This window comes from Anticarsia gemmatalis, chromosome 26 (genome assembly GCF_050436995.1).
Source record: "Anticarsia gemmatalis isolate Benzon Research Colony breed Stoneville strain chromosome 26, ilAntGemm2 primary, whole genome shotgun sequence".
Taxonomy (NCBI): domain Eukaryota; kingdom Metazoa; phylum Arthropoda; class Insecta; order Lepidoptera; family Erebidae; genus Anticarsia; species Anticarsia gemmatalis.
The window spans coordinates 8,083,627-8,107,432 of record NC_134770.1 but is presented as its reverse complement, the minus strand read 5'-3'; the positions used below and the strand labels follow the sequence as shown (position 1 = coordinate 8,107,432).

Sequence of the window (23,806 nt, the reverse complement as noted above, 5' to 3'; positions counted from 1 at the left end):
GTATTTTATGTGAGAGGTTTTGAGGCAAGGTCCATTTTTGAGATACTTTTCGTAGTATGTATTATCTTTATAGCGTAGCTAATCAAGAAACAAACCCTCATATGTTATTATACCCACTAACACATCTATAAAACTGTTCTTTTACTATAATTAGAAACAGTTAAGAAGCAAGTAAACATATAAAAAAACTGCGATGAAAAGTAGGAAATGAAAATATACTTAGACACTGCTACAACAATAATTTTTAATTTAACCGACCGAATTATTCTGAATGTACCTACTTGTACTCTTTGTTCTTTTAATTTTCAATTGCAATAAAAATACCAGAAATTAAATTTAATCTAAGGCGCTGTCTCCACGGGCGAGAGAATCGCGACGAGTCCGCCCTTGTATCGTCGGACAATCTCCACGAACAAGCGATAATTCCGCCGCGTATCGTCGCGAGTCGTAACGGAATCGCAGAGATTCCGCGGCGACTCGTAACGGTATCCCCGCGTTTTCCTTGTTTTAAAAGCTTCTCGAAACAAGAGGCAACATTGAAAATAAATGACGCTGCATTTGACAGCGCGCTCGCTGCGCGCTCGTCGCGATCGCGCGGCGGACCCGCTGCTTGTCGCGGCCGACTAGCGACGATGTATTGACGTTTCGCACGCTCGTTGCCACTCATCGTATCGCGGCGATATTATCGCCGTGTGGAGACGGTTCCATAGAGAGTGTATAGAAATACGTGGCACGACGATAATATCGCCGCGATTCTCTCGCTCGTGGAGACAGCGCCTGAACCATATTTAACCTAGTGTTTAACTCTTGAGTCGCACAATACAGTAAAAAAAACTCATCATCACTCATCAAATTGTTTTACATTCCAGGCGGACACGACCTACGAGACGACATCCAACCTGACCTTCGAAGCCACTCGGTTCGAGAACGGTCAGAAGTTCCACTGCGAAGCATCCAACGAGGTCACCGTAGAAACCAAGGATCAACCCATGCATGCTACCAGGGAACTTGAAATTTGGTGTAAGTAGACATGTCATTGACACTAAATTATTACATAATTCTTGCCTTTCTACAACATGAACCAAAAAAAATAAGCAACTGTCCAACGACCTCTCCACTGCTTAGTGAGAGTTTAAAAGACTATTGTGGAATTTTGGCTAGCAAAAGACTGCTATTTCATAGACTTATGCGAAAGACTCTAATGTGTGTAGCGTAAAACTGACGATGCTAGGTAAAAAACACAGGTATCAGGTAATTTTTCTAGTAACCTCTCATCTACCCGATGCATGTTTGTTAAAATTACAGCACACCAACGCTACGATGTTGAATAGTCTTGTAAGCAATGACTTTCAGAAAACTTGTTGTTTGTTGTTTAAAAATGAATCATGATAATATCATTTATTGAAATCAGGCAGCCAGCTTTTAAATTCAAGCCGTCTACAATAAGAGACTCACATCTTCAAATCAATTAAGCAAAATCACTAAAGAAACGGTATTTTCTATTTCCAGATCCACCTATCGTCCGAGTAGAGCCTAAGAACATAACAGTAGTAGAAGGCGCTAAATTACTGCTGAAATGCGAATATGAGAGTAATCCATCTTCACTGGGAAATGTCGTATGGTTTGTATTGCACTATTATCTTCGTTACTATATTATTATAACCTTTAAGTTAATTCTACAAAGTCACGATATTCTTTGATCTACAATGGTCTAGAATAGGCTATAATAGGAAGTAAGTATTGAATTAAACAACTTTGTATAGTCATATTAATCACTCATTTGATCTCGATGAAAACGCTATACATATGACGTTATAACGACCGGATTTCTATATAAAGAAAAGTCTTTTAGAGAGTAACTGGTTTGACGAATAACAAAATACCGTGTAATAATATAATTACTATAGAAAAACTTATACCTAGGTACCTAGGGTGTAGGTACATCTTTTCTATTTTTAGGGTTTTTGTCTGCATTTTTGAAAATGTATTTACCAGTAATCATTTGAATGAATGTTACCTAAACAAGTGGTAAATAAATTAATGTTTTAATTTTTCTTTCCAGGTACCGCAACGGCAAACGCGTGGAAGTGAACAACACTACTCACTACGAGGGCGGCACGACGGAGCAACACTCGCTCATCATCCTCGACGCTAACGGCGACGACATGGGCAACTACACGTGTGTTCTCGGCAACGTGGTCGGCAACGGGACTAGTGAAGAAAGCATTGATGTTAATGTTATGTGTGAGTAGAAAGTCAATCACTTTAATATTTTACTTAGGAATTGATCTACTGTATGAATATTAGCTTGAGCTTGAGGGGCCCATAGCCAGTTGCACTCACCGATCGGTAAACGGTCATTCCATAGATGGATGACCGCATAGTGGTATTTAAGCTGGGCGTCTCCATGCTTCGGAGGGCACGTAAAAAGTCGGTCTCGGCTTTTGTTTACTTAGATAACAGATGTTAAGCCATGTCAAAGGCCTCTCGGGCGGCTTGAACAACTTTGACAATAGGTTGACCACTAACCATACGACAAACGAACAAATGTTAGCTCGGATCCATTCAAAATGGCTGAAGTTAATATTTTCGGTTAATAACTAGCCTGCAACTGTGTTATCATGGTCTTAGACCAGACTTTTTGAGGGGATTTTTTTTATCTATTTGAGATTTTTAAAGGCTCCAATGACGCTAAAGCAACGGTCCAATATAGTTTAGCCTTTCATATGCGGCTTTATAAGGCACAATAAAAAATATTCTTGAACTAATCAACGCTGCTCAATAGTGCTCAATGGATAAATATTTCATAAGCTCTTGGTGTTGCTCAGATTGAGCAAATGTATTATAATTAAGAACACATTACGAAACGTTTTCTAATATTTTATCACCAGATTTCTAAAAATAAATAAGGCAAGAAACTTGCAAGAAATTTCATAACTATTCACAAAACATTCATACCTTAAAATAACCAAAGTCACTTTCTTTTTCAGTCAAACCTCAAGTCCACCTGAAGATGGAGCCAGCCAGTCCCATCTTAGAGACAGATCATAAGAACGTGACGCTCACGTGCGAGGTGGTCTCCGGGAACCCTAACATCCTGGACCAGGTCATCTGGTATCTGGATGGAGAGATCTTGAAGCATCTGCCGGAGTGCAATGGCACTGATGGTGATGGTAAGATGGAAATTTAGACTTTATTACAATGTACTTAGAAATTACTATTGCTTGTGTCAATCTACTGTATTTATTTTACTATGTTGGAAATATAATATATAAAATTCTCGCGTCACAGTTTTCGTTGCCATACTCCTCCGAAACGGCTTGACCGATTTTGATGAAATTTTGTGACCATATTGAGTAGGTCTGAGAATCGGCCAACAACTTACACACGGTCTTTTGATTCATGAGTAACCAAATAACTAATAGACATACTTATATACTTGTAAATACTTACTTATGCCGCTCACCTTGAAGTTTTTAAAAAGACGTAAGATATTCTTAAGATACAAGGGATGTTTCTTTTCAGAATATTATTATATATTTACCATAGATGAAAGGTGTGCTTTTCAAAGTTATAGATATTTTTCGGCATAAATACTGTAATCATTAGCAATTAAAACAGGAGAAAATCATTTTCCTGTATGTTTTTAAAGGCTCAGAAACTAAAATGATGAAAAGCATCTTAAAAAAGCAGAAATTGATATATGTATTATGTGACCCCTTGATAAAAGATCTCTTTACTATTTAAATAAATGGGTAATCATTCTCATTTTGACATTACAGAGAGCCTCTGCAACGAAGTGGATCCTTCAATGCTGCTACTCCAGGACACCACCAAGAGTTTCCACGGGAACTACTCGTGTAAAGGCAAGAACTACGCCGGCTGGGGCAACGAGAGTGCTAAGGCTGAATTAGTTGTCAACTGTAAGTATATTACATAGTTTTTGGTTATTTCATTACAAATATTTGAAAACCTTGTATTACGAGTATTAGGTCGGGGATAAAGTCTTTTCGCGTTATCGTATGTATGAACTTGTAATCAAATCTCTTCGGCTTCAAGAATCACAAATGAGTACCCAATGAGGTACCCAAATATCGAGCTTTTTTGTGTAGAGAATAGATTTTATTACAAGTTCCTACATACTATAATGCGAAAAGACTTTTTCCCCGACCTAATATATTATTATTGTCAGTATTAATGTTAAGGATACGACTATTGAGGTACCTAGCTTGACAAATTTAACAACTCCTGAAAACGAGCGATATTGTTATTAATTATCAAAAAAAATCAAATATAATAGTACCGCAATCATAAGATGATAATTAATTGTTAAAAAGTAATACAAAACTTTGCATCAAGAATATGACTGGAGTTAAGAAGCTAATAATAATATATTCTTCACGAGCTACAAATGAATGTACATAATAAATAATTATCTACATTATACACAGCGCTACCCTAAAACAAATAAATTTACTCTAAATAATAACTTTCAGATCCCCCCGGTCCGGCTAAGCTGACGTATTCTCCGTGGCGGGTAGTGAAGGGCAAGAGTTTGGTGCTCAGTTGTAGCATCAATGAACGAGGACGACCTGAAGCACACAGGTATAATTTTATATTTCCCCCTTTTATAAAACATATCATCAGACCAAAAAATATTTGTATATTACTGCTTTTGTAATTCTCGGATACGAATATTCTCAAGTCAATGGAATTTCTTCAATAATAACAACATATTAACCATTCGCAATTAATTTTTTTGACATATTTTACTTGTTTAAATAAACTTTCATCCATTAACCAAAGCTCGGTAAAAATCGATGTATAGCGGGATCTTAGACTATTATTTAACATAAAGGAACCGAGAATTGTCGTAATAGAAACTTATCATTTTTGTTTTTAAAAGCTTCGAAATACATCTATTAAATTTAATAGTTGACAGTTGGGTTTCATTAAGAAATACTTTAAAATACATTTGGAAAACAAAAAATACGTTCATTATTATTGTTTTTGGTCCCCACTTCACAATGAAGTCTTCATAAACATCTTCGGTCCTCAGATTCCGCTGGTACCGCGGTGGTCGTGTGGTCAGCGACATCGTGTCTCAGAACTGGACGATAGACCCCGTGACCCTGGACCATAGGACCACCTTCTCATGTCTTGGGATCAACGCTGGAGGGTTTGGTATACCGGCTAATGCTACCATTGATGTTTTGGGTGAGTACTGAAATATGTTAAGATTGATTTAAGATAAATTTATTGTTTTTTACACAAAGAACAACTCTACAGTTGCTTTTTGGTTTAGAATTGTATTTCGAAATTTATTATTATTTATTAATAAATAAATAATAATAAATTTAACCCATTAATGTACCACAGCTTCCGCAATGAGGGAGAAGTTAGGCCATGAGTCCACCATCCATAAAAACATTATAAAATACATTCAAAATATTTCAAATGTAATGTCTTTAGTCTAAATGTTTTGTATTTATTTTCAGCTCCGCCAAGCTTCAAATACGCTATGAATCACTATAGTGGCGCCCTCTACAAATCACAGGTAAATATATTTATTGCAATTTTAGCCAATCTGTTATCTTTTTATCTCTGATCTAAGAGTTGGGACAACAGATCTATCTTAAACGTCGACTTTATTTGGTTTTTGAATTGTCAAAACACCTTTAGGTTATTGTGTAAATATCATTTTTATCATTCCTTTCGCGGATTTACATAAACTAACGTATTACATATTCAATTATAGTGTGGTTAGTGGTCTAATTTACATTAGTCAGCTAAAGTTGCTAAGCCGCTCGGAGGGCTTAATGGCTTGACTGTCTTGACGTATCCTCCAAAGAATGTTGACGCTCAGGTTATAAATATTTACATGTGTTTTCTTCTCTCCAGAACATCTCTCTATCGTGCACGGTAGAGTGTGCTCCGCTGTGCTCGGTACAGTGGCTGAAGGACGGACAGGTCATCGACCCCGACAAGACGGACCGCTACTACGTCGTGGAGAGGAAGATCGAGCCGCAGTTCAATAAGAACGACTTTGAAGCCACCGAGAGCACCTTGGTAAGGGATTTGTAGATATGAATGGAAGTTGAGAATAGTGCCATCTGTTGGTATGACGGTGAACTACGAAGTGTAGTTATGTCGACATCGGGCCATCTTTTTGTTGAATCCGGTTGAGAAAACTACGGTTTTCGGGTATTTTAAGTACCTACACAAGGATTATTGTCGATTTTTGTTTTATCGTGAGTGAACACTTAAACGTATAAATGCAATATAAAAAATAAAAGTAGAAATTTAGACTCTGGTTTGCTAATAAATTCTGCAACTGTTATTCCTGCTACTTACTAAACTAGGGAATAAACTGTTCTTAATATTTATACATTCAATTATCGATATTTTAAAGTAGTTACTTTTAAAATAGTCCTTGTGAACCATATTAGGAAGCCATGACCAATTGTTTTACACCTAGTTCTTGTTAGCTGTAAGAAATCTTTCCAATAGTTAGACAAAATTCTAGATGGTATCATGATTCTGAACTAACCTCTGGTTTCTGAGTACATTTATCGGTAGTTTATCTATTCAATAGCGTTTTTTTTATACGAGTTTTAACGCTATTGAAAAACTACCGGTAAATGTACTAAAAAACCGGGGGTTAATCTTTTTTTTCTTTCCAGCACTGGAACATGTCAGCGTGGCCGGGCAACGCTCTAGACCGCGCGGCCGACACGGCGAGCTACACGTGCAGGTCGTCCAGGAACCTTGCCGGTCCTCCTGTTAATGTTACTACCAAGTTCGCTGTGGAATGTGAGTATTTACCTTTTTGATGATAGATTCTCCTTATTAGAGATAAATCTTTTAATAAACAAATTATTTTCAAGAGTCTAAGTAAAGTATAGACCTCTATAATCTTTAATAGAGATGGGGATTGAATCTGTTGAAATAATTCCCAACCAACAATGTGCTTTGAGGAGACAAATGTGTGCATAAAATTTCCTTTGAATACAAAATTAAATGACTTGTTTATTTTTTATTTCAGATGAACCAGAAAACATAACAGTGACATCCAAAGTTGTGAAAGTGAATGAAAACGAAATACCTGCTAAAGTCACCTGCTCGGCAAGGTAACTAAAATTGTTGATTGTACTGCACTGCTGTAAACTTAAAGCAATCCTTTGAACCTCTTCAGTTAAGGTTGAATAGCTTATATTAAAAATAGATTCACGTCAATATGCAATCGAATTTGAAGTTTATTAATACTTAGCACTACCCTCAAGTTTGATGCCTTTAGACCATCACCGCTTCGAATGTTTCCTAAATTATTGACATTCTTATAAATACTCTGAACTAAAATTTAGCTTTTTTCTTTAGAAAACATCATATTATTTCTAATCTTACCTAATCCTATCTCCATTTACAGAGGCTTCCCCATGCCATCGTACTCCTGGCGTCGTGAGCACCCCAGCAAGACCGGCGGCAAAGAAGGTGGCAACCACTCCATCATTCTATCTTCATCGAACACCCTGCTCCTAGGACCTGTGCAAAGAAAGGACGGAGGGAATTACGTTTGCGAAGCTTACAACAGACATGGTTCAGTCAATACTACTGTGTTTTTGGATATTATGTGTGAGTATTTCGCTGATGACTGCTGTACATTGTGTTCTCCATTAGATTATAATGATTAAAACGTTACGTAAAAGCAGCAATGAATTGCATAGCGGCTATCAATTTGACGTACACTAGTTGTCAATTAAGATACATGATAAGCCCGCAAAAATGTGTATGAATAGATAGATTTCAACAATTTGGATTTGGGTAAGGCTTTTGAAAGAGTTGATCATAGTAAATGTTGAAATAAGGGGGTTAGTTTGTGGATTTTGATAAGCAATTTTGTGTTTGTATTGTTTTTGTTTGTAATTGATGATTTTGAAAGTATTTTTTATGATAAAATAAAGATTGGTGTGATGTACTTTTGGGTATGGATAAGACAAAGTTCCGTTTTGGTCCAATTTAAATTTATTTTGCATTTATTTAAACTGTGCTCATATAGAGATTGTTTATTATTTCAGTTGTTCCTGAGTGCGGTATTAAACAAACGGAAATCAACGGCCAACAAGTCCTTGTTTGCACCGCGACTGCTAATCCAACAGAGGTAAAGTATTACTTAACTAGCTACTAAATAAATATCTTTACTGATTTAGTATGTAAAGTCCTACTACCTTCATAATATTGATTTTAATTTTTGTTCAAATCTTACGTTTTTAGAGGCCTCAGTATTTCGCCATGTGAGCTTTTAAAAGCAAACTTCACTTGTTATTCGCAAATTCTAGTATCAAATTATTAAAAATCTATACTAATATTATAAAGCTGTAGAGTTTGTTTGTTTGTTTGTCTATTTGAACGCGCTTATCTCAAAATCTACTGGTCCGATTTGAAAAAAAATATTTCTTTGTTAAATAGCCCATTTATCGAGGAAGGCTATATAACACCACATCACATTAAGAGCGGAGTAGCAACGAAAGATGTTCCAAAAACGGGGAAAATTATGACCCATTCTCTCTTACGTACGCAAGCGAAGTTGCAAGAGTCAGTTAGTCCCTAAATAACCATCATTTACATTTAATTTGGCCTAGATTTACTAATTACCTTTCCTTACCCAGGTAACCTTCTCGTGGAAGTTAAAGAACGACAACGACAGTCTCACAGACGAGCGGATACAGCAGCACGGGGTCCAGAGCTTCCTGTACCTGAGCTCTAGCGTGGACGTGTACAGGACTTACCTGTGTTATGCCATCAACTCTGTCGGCATGTCCAAGCCTTGTGAGAGAGATGTTATGGGTAAGTTTCAAGATGATTAAAATTATAGTTATTTTTTAATTTATAGTGTGGCGGGCTCAAGGCCTAACCCCACCCTCGTTTGGGAGGAAACCCTTACCATGCAGTGGGACAGTAATGAGTTAAAAAATAACAATAAAATTTCGTGTTTTTAGGTTAAGATGGTATTAGAAATGTTGATCGAAAAACTGCGTTTCCGCAAAAGGAGCATAAAATACAAAAAAAAATCTCAATAATCTTACGATACCCTAAAACAACAGAGGATTTTGCAATTATTAAAAAATATATAACATAAATTTCTTATAGAAAGAGAAAATTGGTTAGAACTGAATTCATTTAAGGGTATTCAATATTTGTTTGGCTGAAAATTTAGCCATTCAAACCATGATATGAATCATTTTTAAAATTTGTAAACTTTTGAATTAGGTAGTTAAACTATGATAGGAAAAAAAAACATTTTAAATTAAAAAAATAATTACCTGTGCTAATATATCTCGAAAATATTAGTAAATTGTTTCTTTTAATTTTACAGCCAACTTGGAAAGTTTTGGTAAGTCGGTGACTTGAAAGATTCTAAATAAATAAATATTTAAATATGTGTATTTATGTATAGTTAAATTCAACAAGTACCGACTTGATGAATTATTACGAAGACTTTATTTTATTTTCACAATATTTTTTGTGTTCCGAATTATTTACTGATTAATTAATTATTTTTAAAACATGATTGTACAAATTCTGACATTATAAAAATAACAACAAAATAATATTAATAACAGTAATTAATATTAATTATATTGAAGTTAGGCTCTATTTCAAAATATTTATATTGTTTTATAGCTTCTGTTTTTTATACAAATACCTACATAATTTATCACACTGAAAAGTCAAATAATCTTGAACGTAACCAAATCAAAATTCGGTTAATTAATTTGTTTTTGTAATAAAGTAATTTTTTGTTTATTTATTATTTTTGTTTTTCTCTAAAAATTAAAATTAAAAATATTGTAAAATATATTTTATTACTGGAATCTTACAGTCAAAAACTTCGTTTCACTTCAATAATTTCCCCGTAAAATATCTCCACAGGTACAAAAGTGTGGTGGCGTGACCAACAAAAGCTGATCCTGATCGGCGGCATAGCCCTGGCCATCCTCGTGATCACCGTGATCCTGTGCATCATCATCATCTGCATCTGTCGCCGCATGAGGGCCAAGTCAAAGTGTGAGTACTTGTTTGAATAGAGTTACAACTAAGCTTTGATGATGGTCTATGTGATGTGTGTTTTTGGAGAATTTATTGATTAAATTGATGTTTTATGTAAATATTAGAGTTTTAAAATAATAACATTCATTTTTTGTAAAGCATCTGAGAGGTCCTATTAATTTGATAAGCTGTGTATTCAATTTAGTCATTATCTACATTCACCAGTTTTTTTAAAAAGAATTGTATAGCAGACATTCTGCTGTACACTTTCTACATGATCAAATGTTGAAGTCAATATTCTAATACTCGAAGCGTAGCATGGTTTGCAAAAATAAAAACAAAGTTCTCTGCATTTTCACACTTTTCCATGTAGTTTTTAATTCTTCAGTATTTCATGTAACTGACTGACTGTAGACTGTCTTATACGCGACTAGCTGCCCCGTGCAACTTCGCTTGTGTCACATAAGAGAGAATAGGTCACAATTTTACCCGCTTTTGTAACATTTTTCAATGGTACTCCGCTCCTATGGGTCGTAGCGTGATGATATATAGCCTATAACCTTCCTCGATAAATGGGCTATCTAACACTGAAGAAAATTTCAAATCGGACCAGTAGTTCCTGAGATTAGCGCGTTCAAAGAAATTCTTCATCTTTATAATATTAGTATTGATTGACATTTACTTATCAATTGCATGCAAGGTTTATGGGTTCAAGTCGCGAAAGTTTAAAATCATTAAATTCTTCAGAATCAAATATCACATTGATATTATATTTTTGCTTGATTTTTATTTCTTAGTGTTGTCCCGTTTTCAATTCATTGTCGTTTGTAAAATAAACTTTATTAACTAAATGTTAAGTAACTAATTTATTTTCTGTTGTAATGTGCAGTAATACGTCATTGTCATAAGCAAGTTTATCTACAATCTGTTTTTAGAAGATATTATCAAAGACTGACAGGTTTTTTCAAATTCTATTTTAAGTTAGACTTGTATAAAGTTACTCAAATTTTATGAACACAGTCGAGACATTGCTTTCGTAAACTTTAGTAACCCTTTTTCATTTAGAGTCATTAAGGCACATTTATTCTCGATCATGTAGTGTGATCAAACTAAAAAAAGCTTTGCAATTTAATAGAGTAAAAAAAAAAATACGTGACCGAATTACACTGGACTAAGCATTTTGTTGTAAATCCTTTATATGGTCATGAATATTGCATCCCTACAATACTTAATTTTTCGCCAAATAGGTGTGTTAGTCATTGATATTAATTTCAGAATCATCAGTAATTTCCTTTTTATAATTATTATTGTCATCATCAAAATCATCGCTGTACTTTAACAGTGTGTTTTTATGTTTATTATTTTCGCAAAAAACTAACATTATTTTTCTTCTCATCTCTTCCCACCCGGATGCTGCTACTAAACACTGAACACCGTGAACTAACAAACAAACAAATATCATGTGTAGACAATAATCCAGTCGAATTAGAGGAGCGCGAAAAGTAAGTTTCTTAAAATTTTATTTTATTTTTATTTTATTTTTTTTCTCTCATAGATTTGTCTAGTACTAGCCTTTTAAATCTTTAGATTTGATACAAACTTAGATATTGTTGGAAAGTTTTATTTCTTATTAATTTTTACAAAAAATATGAAAAACACATTTCACTCTGCTATTTCTGCAATTACAGCCGCAATTTTTATTTTTATTTTATAATTTTTAACAAAAAACTTTCTAACAATAAAAAATAGAAATTATTGAAATGAAATTCCCGATATCCCGATAAATAGACGATAAAATAGAATACGAAACCCTAGGCATAAAATAAAACACATATTATATGTACGTTTATGTATTATTATTATTATTTTTTAGCAAAAAAAAGTTTTAGTAAAAAAAAATTTTTTGTAAAAAATTCGTGATACATTTTGCAGCGACGCCATTGGTCCGAGCAGATTCATGGCACACGTTGTCTATGCCACCTTCAAGGTCACCTGTTGTAGTGCCAATGCAGAGACCCTCACCATACGAGGTCGATATTGTTTGTCTTGAGTTTTGAGTGCATCGCTAAATGCTTGGACCAACGGCTGATTTTTAAAGCCTAACTGAACGGCTGTGAAATATTCTGACTAGAAAAAAAACCGGCCTTATATTTTTTTTCAAATTTAGTGATCTAGAATTTATATTGTTAGTTTTATTTTACTTTATAGCACAAAATATTTTAGTTAAAAAAAATGAGTCAGTAATATTTTAGCAGCTACATTTCTAGCTTAAAAAATAGAAAGGTCTATAGAAATTAGACGCATGTATTTTTAATAATACTCCTGACATAATAACACTGGTTTTCCCAATATTATTTATTTGTATTATTGTGTACTATTATTAATAATTATTAATGTGTAGGTTCCTAACCGCATTAACCCCGGATGTACTCAGATTGACCACGATTAACACTTCAGGTACATTTTTGCTAAAAAATAAAATAAAAAAAGATTTTTTTATTATTTTTACCTAGATGGAGGATGCTTTCTTATTATTTCACCGCTATTTTGCTAGTTTGTTTTTTGGAGTTTTTGGCATAAAAGTGTGAAAATTGTAGAATTCTGAAGTAGACAAATTTTGTCAAAATTATTATTGTATGTACATTGGGTGATGCATGACAATATGACTTTTGGAAAGCATTCTTCTTAAATATGTATATTTATGTACTTATTTTATATATTTACTACGTATTATTATGTAATTATTGCAGTATATTATAAATATTTAACTAAAATCACTAATACTGTATGTAAAGTATATTTTATTATTTTAATAACAGTCATAAATTAAAAATAAAATCACAGCACTCAAATATTTTTGGTTATATGTAGAAATCTTAATTTATTTTTCGTTCTACCCCACGGAATTATTGCAAATAGATTCTAACATATCGACCAGTCGTTATGACGCTAACACATCATCGCATGAACTCAAAATCATTTTTATTTTTCAATTCAGTCCGGACGGTAGCTGTATTAATGAAGTATCTATCGCACAGTCGATCATATCTCAAGCATTGCCCGCGCTATCTCCACGAATAAATCTATCATTTAGTCCCAAATCATCAGACCGAACTCGACTAGTAGACTCTCAAAGCTACCCTCTAGAAATGAGTAAAATGGAAGAAGATCCTTCACCACAAGACGATACTGAAACGAACCAAGAGACGGAATTACAGACACCTAAAACTGAACCTAAAAAAGATGAGAATAAAGTCCAAACTGTTGTAACACCAAATAAGTGGCCTTTGAAACCTGGAGTACTAGTTCATGTTAATTCAAATCACACTCTTAGCCCAAAGAATCAAGCGAGGTTGCAAACACAAGCGGCAGAAGAATCAAATTTAGGTCTTCTTGAGAGAAATAAACCAGAAGAAAAAGTGACACCAAAGACTGAGTATTCAAAGAAGAGTGGAAAGCCCAGGCAGAATGTTGTATCAGGTCTTTTGAAGAACTTAAGAAGGAAAAGCGAAGATTCAGACGATGACAGCGGTAAATATAAGAAGATTAATAAAACGAATAAAAGAGCCATGTCTTTAGTAAATATGAACAAATCCGGATACGTGTTGCAAAAAAACCGTCTAAGATCGTTATTTCAAAACGAAAAACCAAATATTATTGTTACGGAAGGAGGTAGTTTAAATTTTGATTTTTACAGTGGTAATGGGTGACACAATACCTGAATCTTTCTAAACTTCTTTTACTTTATTTCATTTTACGGCTAGAATCACCAATTTTAATTAAGCATTGGTCAACCTTGTGGACTCTGACAAATATTACTTTGTCTGTATATTTATTAATGTTGTTTTGCACTCACTAGTTATTAAACAATCAGTAAATTAATTAAGAAAGCACTGAAAATTCCCTGTTGTTGTCCATTACATTTTAAACTGTATCCCAATTATGTCTAAACCTTTAAATAGCTTCATCAAATGCAATTTTATGCATACACCTTGCCATTTGAAAAAAGGTACCTACTTAATACATACTGACAAAGAAAATATTTAACGTATTACGTGTAGCTTTCTACCTTTGTCCGTATCCATAAGATATCTAGCTCCTATATGTTTTTGTGTGACATGTAGTTCTGCTTTTGTCAGTATATCCACGAGTTATCTATCACTTATCTATCGGTGAATCTAGCCTATTCTTTTCCGTTCGTCATATCGTCTCACGCATTACACACGACACTAAATAACAGATACATTTCAAATTCTTGTCCATTTCTTCTATCTTTGCTTTTAACATTTATTGCTTGTGCATGTTTTGTGTCACTATGGCCACTCAACAACGTTCATATTTTTATTATTCTGTTAGAAAGCAAAGGGATTTTATTTTGTTGAGTTGCAATGGTATTTTTGCTTTACTAGATTAGTATAGTTATATTCAGAAATATCTTTTGCAGTAATCTTTTGAACACCAACGGCTTATGAGATTTGTCCATTTAATTCCATCGTAAAATTTCTAAAAAACTGGTATCAAATGATGAAATGCAGTCAAATCTTTCAGTAAGAACAGTTAAAAGCAACCAAAATTATTATAAAAGTAGTAGTGTTGGTAGTTTTGCAAACCGCAAATTCGATTAGTAACTTTAACATGGAGAACATAAAGTGTTATTTTCTATATATATTTTTTACTACATATAATAAATAAATTAATTAAGGAGGCATCGGTAGCCAGTTGAATTCACCGGTCAGTAAACGACCTTAGGTTAAGCAACCTTTGATGATGATGATGGGTGACCGCAAAGCGGTATCCTCCCGTAATGAGGGAGGGGTTAGAACAGACATATTTTTATTAATTCCGTTGGTGTTCAAGACATTTTCAACGCACGATTTCATGACGCTTCAAACACGTTTTATTTGCGTATTTCAATGTGAGCATGTTTTTAGTTGTATCGTTCAAAAGGCCAGATAGAATTGTGACCACTAGCGCTTTGGTCAAACCGTTTACCGATGAACAACCGAAAACGACGAGAAAGCGAAAGAAACCAGGTGACAGTGAGTAGAGCATGGCTAATTTTGATGTTTTTTTGTGTGATTTTTAAAGTATTAAGATATGCCCCTTGAGCTAAAAATTGTCGTTCTATAGTTGTCTTTGATATAAAGCTGCTATACACTGAAAATGAGTGTGTCAATTATACGTTAAAGCACAGTATAAGAGATAGGACATTTAAATAATAATAATAATAAATATAATAAATATTAGTGGGACAATTCACACACGGTCATTTGATTCCAAACTAAGCAGAGCTTGTACTATGGTAACCAAATAACTGATAAACATACTTATATACTTCTAAATACATACTTATATAGATAAATTCACAACCAGGCTCAGAACATATACTCGTGCTTATCACACAAAGATATGTCCCGGATGGGATTCGAACCCACCACACGCGGCGCTACGGTTGTCGCGGCGAGGTGACCGCTTAAACCACTGCGCCAAACGTGCAGATATTAAATATAATTAATTAGTTAATTATTTAAAACAAGATATCAACCTTACTGTTTGGTGTCTTCGTACCCCTATGGGAAAAGGCGTATTTGTTTGTATAAACTTACTGCATTTCAGTCAGTGTATAGCAGCTTTAAATAAAAAAGATAAATTCAAAAACTATAAAAAATTACATGTAAATAAGATTAACAAAAGATAATAAAAGCACACCTGATTGCCATTGAAAAATGATTCTTAAAGTCATTGTAATAAAGTTGAATATTGCTAATGTTTCAGGCCCACCTACGAATGGCGTAGATAATGGTGCGAACGGCACCCTTGGAGCGGACAACCCGGGTTTGTACGAGAACCTGCCGTTCCACGGACTACAACAACCACCCAATAAGGTAAACTTTCTAGAACGTTCTAGAAGAATAGAAGCTATAATAATAATGAGTGTGATTAGGAAGGTTAATTTTTCAGTAATTATTAAAATTAACGTTACATAAACAAAATTGTCATGTGTCGAATCGAATAATTTACCGATACTCTTTGATCAAGAAGGACGCTTTTCAAATAGAAATAAAAACAGGAAACTAGAAAATAATACAAAAAAAAAACATATTATTCCATTAGGTCCGTTCATTTTACTTATGTAATTCATTTTGTTGAATTTATAAAAAAATAATATGAAAATTTTGCACTACATAAAAAGTACTTTAAGAAAGGCTATTAATTTTTATTGAAAAATTAGTCTTCGACTGTAATACATTTTTAAACAGCTAATTCAATTAATTTGTTTTCTTTAATTTATTTTATAATAATGAATGTTGTGTTGCTTTAATTATAATTTGCATTTTTGTTTTTTTGTTTCATGTTTTTAATTTTGCATGAAAGCCCGTGCAAGCGATACAACCTAGGGTTATAGAAACCAACCCAAAAACGTCCAAAGGAATCGAAGCTTTGCAAAAGCAGTTGACTACCAACCCATCGTTCACGCCACGTATCGTCTGCCCACCATTCGTACAAAACGCTATAGGCTATTCCGTACCTTCAAATTCTCAATATTCTTATGGAATTCCTGTCCTATCTCCTATACAACAAATGTATCCTTTACATCAAACGGTTTTACTAAACCCTTATTTACCCCCAATGCAAACTTCTTTCTTGAAACAATTCCCTACTATAGACGAAGAGATACCTGAAGGAGATACGAGAAAATTCTCTTCTTTGAACACAAGGGTTAATCGCAAACCACCCCAATTTCAGTCCATGAGGGTAGTTAGAAAACGTAATATAGAAAGATTCTACCCTAACACAGAGTATGGGGAAAATTTCACTGAAATAAATAACAATAATAAAAATCAAAATTCAGAATCAGCAAATGAAGATAATATTTATGTTAATTGTCCATCTTTGCTCAAAGTTAAGTCTAATATAAGTGGAGTAGAGGACTTTGAAAATCTCACTGATTCTATTCAAGTTTGCGATGAGACTGATGTAAATAAATCTAGTACGTCCCTTAACAGGCCAGTGCCTGCTCCTAGAACTAAACTTTCCCCTAAAGTATCCCCTTCCAAAAATGATCATGTCTATGTAAATCTTTCTATGCCTTTAATTAACACAAAATTTTCAAAATCGATTGATACTATCGATGCTCCGGTAAGACCTACCAAATCTGCTGAAGACGTTTCAAAGATTACTTTTCCAAAGCTAGAAGTTAAAAATGAGAATGTAAGTGGGGATGAGGATGAAAGCGATAAAGATTCAGATGAAAAACCAGATATTTCTAAACCAAATATAATAGGAGCAACTCCCAAAAGAAATCTTTCCGTTATATTACCATCTACTTCTTTAGTTAAGTCTGTGGTGAGGCAATTGAACGATGAAGGTATAAACAAAGTTGGTCTGCCAAAAAAGCAAGTGATAACTCCAAATAAGACACTGCAAATACCAAAGTTAGCGGAGAAACCGGTACCAAAGCGATCTGTCGTTAAACGTAGTCATTCAGTACAAAGTAGTCTTACAGTAGACAGTGAAAGTCAGGTATAACAGCTTGTTTTTTACTCTTTTATGTTCCTTCCTAACAATGTATGTTCTAATCACTAACATACTAAATTCCTTTTCAGAATACTAACATTTTACAACAACAGTACATGCAAAAACGTAACCACTTCACAAATCTAAGCAACAAAGGGAAGAATAAGAAAAATTTTCAAATACCACTACAGAAACACCACAGCTTCTGTTATTTTCAACCGATAAGGGTCGATAAACGGATCCCTGTGGACCAAGAGAGGTCTTACAATAACACAATAGGTCCTTTAATCTACCAGCCGTCAGAGACACAGTACTATACAAAAACATTAAACAGGACGAGAGAGAAGAATAGTCAGAAACTGAATCGTTTGAAAAAGTCAGAAAGTCTAAGGGAAAAACTCTCTTGCGTCGGCGTATACGATAATTACGAAAAGCCCGACTACCCAGAGCCGGAATATAATGAATCAGAAAGAAAATCCTACCTACAATTGCTTAAAGGCAATTACATATCAAACTCAACGAGAAATCTGGGCCCGGAGAATTTTAGTTCGAATTATTTGGGCCCTAAAGACGATAAGCCTAAGCAAAAAAAGTTAGTTTACGCCGATTTAGCTTTAGGTAATCATAATTTGAAGTTTAAAAACACTGTCAATTCAAATAGACATTTGTATGATACATATACAGTAGGTTCAGATAGTGCTAACAAAGATACTAACAGTAGCTATAAGAATATGTCTAGTAATCAGAGGAAAAGTAGTCATGGACAGCCGCGAAGTGACTACGCCACTCTGAAATTCAATGAGATTGATGTTTGAGAGGTAAGTGACAACTTTCCAGATTCATTCAACCTTTTTAATCAAGAAATCTTTATCCCACTGTAAATTATTTTGTATATTTCTGAAAAAAAGTCCATTTTAAGAAGTCCAATCTTGAAAAGTCTTGAATAGATAAACTTTTAAAAGCAATAATTTGAAAAGTTTTTTAATCAATGAAAATGGTAATATGTGCCTAAGTGAATCACTGAACTGCTTTGAAGCATGATCTAAAATTATTTAAAAGTAGCCTTGTAATTCATTTGAAGCTCAATACTCATACATTTATAATCTACCCAAAATACATCATTTTAATCGTAAAAATCAAATTCCATCGAATTAAAGAAAAACATGTTTTTGCTATATTTCCTTTTTATCTAAACAATTCACCTGTATTTTATACTTTCAAGAAAATACTCGGACTTCAAATGTCAGATTTTTTGTATCCCATTATTGTAAATGTATGAGTTAAAAATGAGCATAAATTCGCAGTGTTGTGATGTTTTTTTTATTATTTTCTTCTAGGAGCGCTTTACCAAGAGTGACACGTACATTTTTTAAAACTAAGGTAATCTTTTTCAAAATTCATTTTGGCATTCGCTTTCGTAGATAATATCGCTTTCTAAATTTCATTGTTGACTAATTTATCGTAAAGTATTAAAAAAACAAATAATTATAAAAATTATCTTTATTATTTTCTAAAAACTAATGCGTTAAAACAAAAAATATAAAAATGCACTTCCACAAGTCAATACTTATTTAATAATATTTATTTATTTAAACTTGAAATATAATAATATGATTATGCATATTTTTGTGTTTATAAAATATCTATATATATGTAGTTTCACACTTAACACATATTACCATTGTAATATAAATGTTTGACTGACTTTCGAAAAAACAATTTTTGACAGTTGTTTTTCTCTTCTCATGTTTTCCGTTCTCATTTTTCCTATTTCTCAACAGCCGTTCCGACCCGAAGACCAATTCATTTATGCAGACGCGGATCTTAAGGACTATGGGCCAATAAACTACAAGCAAGCATCGATCTACGCTCAAATGAAAAAAGTTAAAGAACAACAGAAATTACAGGAAATTTACGAAAAACAAAATGAAGACATGCTGTGATTCACAATTTGGTTGTCAAAGATTCTTTAATTTGTTACCGGAAAAAATGTTTTAGGAAAATTTTTGTAAAGTGTTTTGTTGTTCACAAAAATCTGCTTTTTGTTATTTAATGGTGCGTATGATTGTTTTTTGGTGCATAATACAGTGCTGTTAGTATTTTTGTAATCTTTAATAAACACAGTACTTTTTAATTGTTAATTAATATTCATAATTTCAATCTGAGATAATACTCGACTTGCAAGGTTCACTCGAATTACTTTTTATTTATTTTAAGTACAAAAATTATGCATTTTTTCATTTTACATGTTTTCATATACTAACGATATACATGCTAGTTTTACTATATACTTCTTTAGACAACCAAATGGACATAGTGGCGGGATAGTTACAATTTGTAATTAACTAGAGTTTACTGATATTACCCTGTATTTGTACATTTTAGAAAGTTGTCGTATTATATTGTAAATAAAAAATAGATTTCTTATATAAATGTATCTACGAAAAGATCTAGTTGTCAGTTTAGTATGAATTTCGTGCTAAAAATAGCTACAATTAATTTTTAAATAAATAAAATTACTTAATAATTTAAAAACTGATATAGTGAAACTGCTGGAAATACACTTTAGTATAAGGTATTGAAGTGTAAATAATGTTATTTACTTAGATTATTTGTGTTACTCAAGTAATGGCCTGGGTTACAATTTCGTCCTAAAAATCCAACCGAACAATGAGAACTTATACTTTCTAGGAAATCATAAAGATCTCTCTCTTCCTAGTTCTTATAGGAAGAGAGCGTAAATCGATTCAACTTGTGGTAAAGTTTGTCGATAGTTTAAACAAAAGGCCAAAGTTCCTGAAGGCTCTTGAAACTAAATCGACAACTTTATTGTAGTAAGCATTTTGAAACTTAACTCAGGCTGTTACTAAACCCACAGTTTCTCAGAACTTTCAAGATTTATATCCAGGAATCTATTTATTGTTTCAAATGGCAGGTTTCGTTTTCGTATTTTTTTGGACTGGATTTTATTTTTTTCAGTACCGCACAGCAAGCTTCAGGTAGGTTGACAACACATAGAGATTTTAATATCCGTCCAAGCGGGAAATGTTTACAAACATAGTTGAGTTTTAGTAAAACAGTACTTATGTAAATTTTAGTGTAAATTACAGTTATCGTGTAAAAATGTTAGGTGAAAATCTGATTATCCAAAGATAGATGAGTTAGGATGAGTTTTTTGCACGAAATAATGTGCATTTGTGCAAATTTTGCACAAAAGTAGATGTGTTCACATGAAAATGGACGGCTCGTAGCACAATCGGCATTTAATTTTTTACTTTTTTTTATTTATTCTCACCGATTTTTTACGATTTATCACAACGAATCATTGTTATAAAAATAATTTTGTATTTTAAGTGATTTTTTGTACTTTTTGAAACGCTAGCCGGACGGCAGTATTTTAACATCGCTTTAATAACATTTTGGATGTATGTAATTGTGATAATAGTCTGAAAATGTACACTGTATTGGTCCCATTGGATTTCTTTCTCTTTTTTAATAAAAATGGTGCCATTACAGCTTCAATCTTAAGTTTTAACCATTCTACCGTCATTAAAAACTTTGTGAGACTAAAACTTTCGTACTTAAATAAGTTAATGTCGTACTAATGTAAATATAAACAGGGAGAAAAGAAAACAAAATGTCGGCAGCCATTTTTGAAATTCAATCATCAAACCAAAAGTTGTGTTTTAAATTTTTGGTAAAAAATGTCTCTAAAGATGTTTTTTCCGCCGATATTTTATATTTTTTTCTGAATAATTATTGCAAAAGCACTAATATTGTGCTTGTGAGCAATTTGATGAGCGCGGAATTTTTAACACTATTTATATTTGATTTCAAATAAAAAACCTTAATGTAAAAATAATGTCACTTATCCTATTTCATTTATTCTTTCCAACTACTAAAATGTAATTTAAAAATGTATAATTCAGATTCTGAAACAAAAATAATGTATTTCACAGTTTGTTTACACATGTATTTTTTCTAAAATAGTGTATATTTCCGCGCTATCGTTACAAAATATAGAAACAAAATAATAATAAAGGTATTAGATGAGGTTTTGTACATACAAACTTGTTATAATATTGTCGAATAGTGTTATTAAATTAATTTATGGATTTTTAATTGAAGTTTCATTTATATTCATGTAAATGAAAACGCCGGGAGGGGACGCCCTAGAAAGACATACACAGATCATATCGGTGATGTCTTGCAAAAAGGTAAGGTGCTACTCGTAACCGGTGGTATAACAAGATGTATGGATGTGAATGAGGCTAGGGAAGTTTATAAGGATCGTACCAAGTGGTTTCTTTGGTCTCTGCCTACCCCTATGAGAAAAATGGTGATATAATGTATGTACCTATGTATCATTTATCATGCTATAAGAAAAATAGGTTTAGTAATATTACTGTTGTATAATGTCCTCCCTTAAAGCGCCTCTAGTGTATTTTTGCAAGAACTATGTTCATCAAATGAGGCATTTTCTACCAAATAATATAATAATATAAATCGCAATAAATAATATAATTTGCTGGAGCGCACTTAGGGGCACTTTAAAATTCGAATTTCGAAATATTTTTTTAATTTTAAAAAATCCATATTCGATATTTTAGGAAGACAAGGCTGTATGCGTATTGTTGCCTTTGCCTACTTCAACCGAGGAAAAATAATATAATGTATGTAGACGCTGATTCTTTTTTTGTTTAAAGTTTCGTTGAACAACATTAATTATGATATTTTCGTATTATTGATGTATTTTTATTTAAAGTTATTTTATTATTTATGAGAATAATACCTTAAATTATTATATTGTATAGATATACTTTGTAATATAAATGTTAAAAATTATTTTAAACACAATAACAGCTTATAAAATTTAATTTGAGAACAAGTTTTCGGAACGAATCTTTTTTTTCTTTTCTTATATTTTTTTTCTGACTCACAGTAAATGTCAAATTGTTGATATTCTATAGTTCGCGGTTCTCTGGCGGATTTCTGCCGGTTTTCTTACTAGTAGCTCGATATAAAATGTGTTGTACGCGATAGTTAAGTTAGTTTCTAGTGTAGTGAATCGAGCCTCTGTACGAGTACTTTACTTCTTTGGTGTAACGTGTTAATTATGCGTAAAGTACCTAATCATAATAATGCGTCTCTAGTACCGGAATAGGAACGCTCTCGACTCACGAGAAGCTTTTGGACGCGATGTATAGGTGCCTGGTATCTCAGTAATGTGCGAATAAAACTTTCCGAGGTAATTTCACCTCTTCTGTAAAATTTCTAAGGGTTAAACCAAATAGCGTTGCATCGACGCATTGCAAAAACGACTTTACATAGCAACGTAAAGTCTATAAATAAGTGCTGCAATATTACCAATGCGTCGACGCGTAGCCTCGCGGCGCGAGACTCAACGTCTACCCTCACTTAGTCTATGCAGTTTAGTTTGAAATTAACGATACTTTTACTTAGGTACAATACCGACGTTAGAGTTGCATGTAGAAGTACCGACAGTTTTCTTATTGTCGCGTTACGTCATGCCGGCATCGGCTATACTTGTTAATAAAACTGTTATATGTTAATAATTAGCTGTATCCATCTTCCCGGTTGAAATTAGTGTGTGTTTATTTCATTTAAAAAGCTTCTCGTACTGTCGTAGTGTAAGTGATGATCAGTGGGTAGGATTTTAGTCTGATGTAGTTCTATCTAGTGGTTATATTTAGGAACATAGTGAGTGCTTGGTTCATTGTGAGTGTAATTCCCGTAAGGATATAATATTTGGGTGAATAGGTGCTTCGAGAAAGGTGAGTTTTAATTATATTATACTACCCACGACATAATTACAACCATACAACGTCGTAGAGAGCCTTGGCGCGCACGATTTGTCTAGATTCTAACAAAATAAGACTATGTATTTCTAAAATGAAGTAGCTGTATCAAACAGGCCACCGTCACCTGCAAAAACTTGCGGGTCACTGATATCCTTGATTTGAAAGTTTGTATAACTCCGTGAGCCGCGAGGCATACAAGGGCCGCCTTTTATACTAAATTGCTTCTCTTCCGACTACGGTAGAGTCTTCTTTCAGTCTCAACGGGTGCAGGTAAATACTAATATTTTACATGGAGCGACTGCCTATCTGATCTCCACAACCCAGTAACCTAGGTTATAACACAATACCCCTGCGTAAAACTGATTGTCAGACTAGTTGTTGAACTTTAGGAAATGTAATAAAATACCAAAAAATATTCA

The 23,806-nt window shown here is 33.3% G+C and overlaps 1 protein-coding gene across 9 annotated transcripts in view; it reads left to right on the top strand.

The window, feature by feature from the left end:
• nrm (neuromusculin) overlaps nt 1–21,687 on the top strand; it is a 486,168-nt gene extending 464,481 nt beyond the window's left edge. The window contains exons 9-31 of one of the 9 annotated variants that reach the window (XM_076131476.1): nt 870–1,020; nt 1,510–1,621; nt 2,063–2,244; nt 2,991–3,173; nt 3,783–3,923; nt 4,497–4,605; nt 5,060–5,217; nt 5,499–5,557; nt 5,902–6,069; nt 6,684–6,813; nt 7,046–7,130; nt 7,427–7,632; nt 8,076–8,158; nt 8,667–8,844; nt 9,374–9,391; nt 9,931–10,065; nt 11,516–11,549; nt 13,046–13,719; nt 14,979–15,086; nt 15,823–15,932; nt 16,423–17,571; nt 18,903–18,945; nt 19,347–19,483. In XM_076131476.1, coding sequence (XP_075987591.1) covers nt 870–1,020; nt 1,510–1,621; nt 2,063–2,244; nt 2,991–3,173; nt 3,783–3,923; nt 4,497–4,605; nt 5,060–5,217; nt 5,499–5,557; nt 5,902–6,069; nt 6,684–6,813; nt 7,046–7,130; nt 7,427–7,632; nt 8,076–8,158; nt 8,667–8,844; nt 9,374–9,391; nt 9,931–10,065; nt 11,516–11,549; nt 13,046–13,719; nt 14,979–15,086; nt 15,823–15,932; nt 16,423–17,571; nt 18,903–18,938 — 4,209 coding nt within the window. In that variant the 3' untranslated portion in view covers nt 18,939–18,945; nt 19,347–19,483. Of the gene's footprint in view, nt 1–869; nt 1,021–1,509; nt 1,622–2,062; nt 2,245–2,990; nt 3,174–3,782; nt 3,924–4,496; nt 4,606–5,059; nt 5,218–5,498; nt 5,558–5,901; nt 6,070–6,683; nt 6,814–7,045; nt 7,131–7,426; nt 7,633–8,075; nt 8,159–8,666; nt 8,845–9,373; nt 9,392–9,930; nt 10,066–11,515; nt 11,550–12,448; nt 12,505–13,045; nt 13,720–14,978; nt 15,087–15,822; nt 15,933–16,422; nt 17,572–17,654; nt 18,384–18,902; nt 18,946–19,346 lie in introns of all 9 variants that reach the window. The other 8 variants (XM_076131473.1, XM_076131471.1, XM_076131475.1 and 5 more) reach the window with 8 other exon arrangements.
• The last annotated feature ends 2,119 nt before the right edge of the window (nt 21,688–23,806 follow it).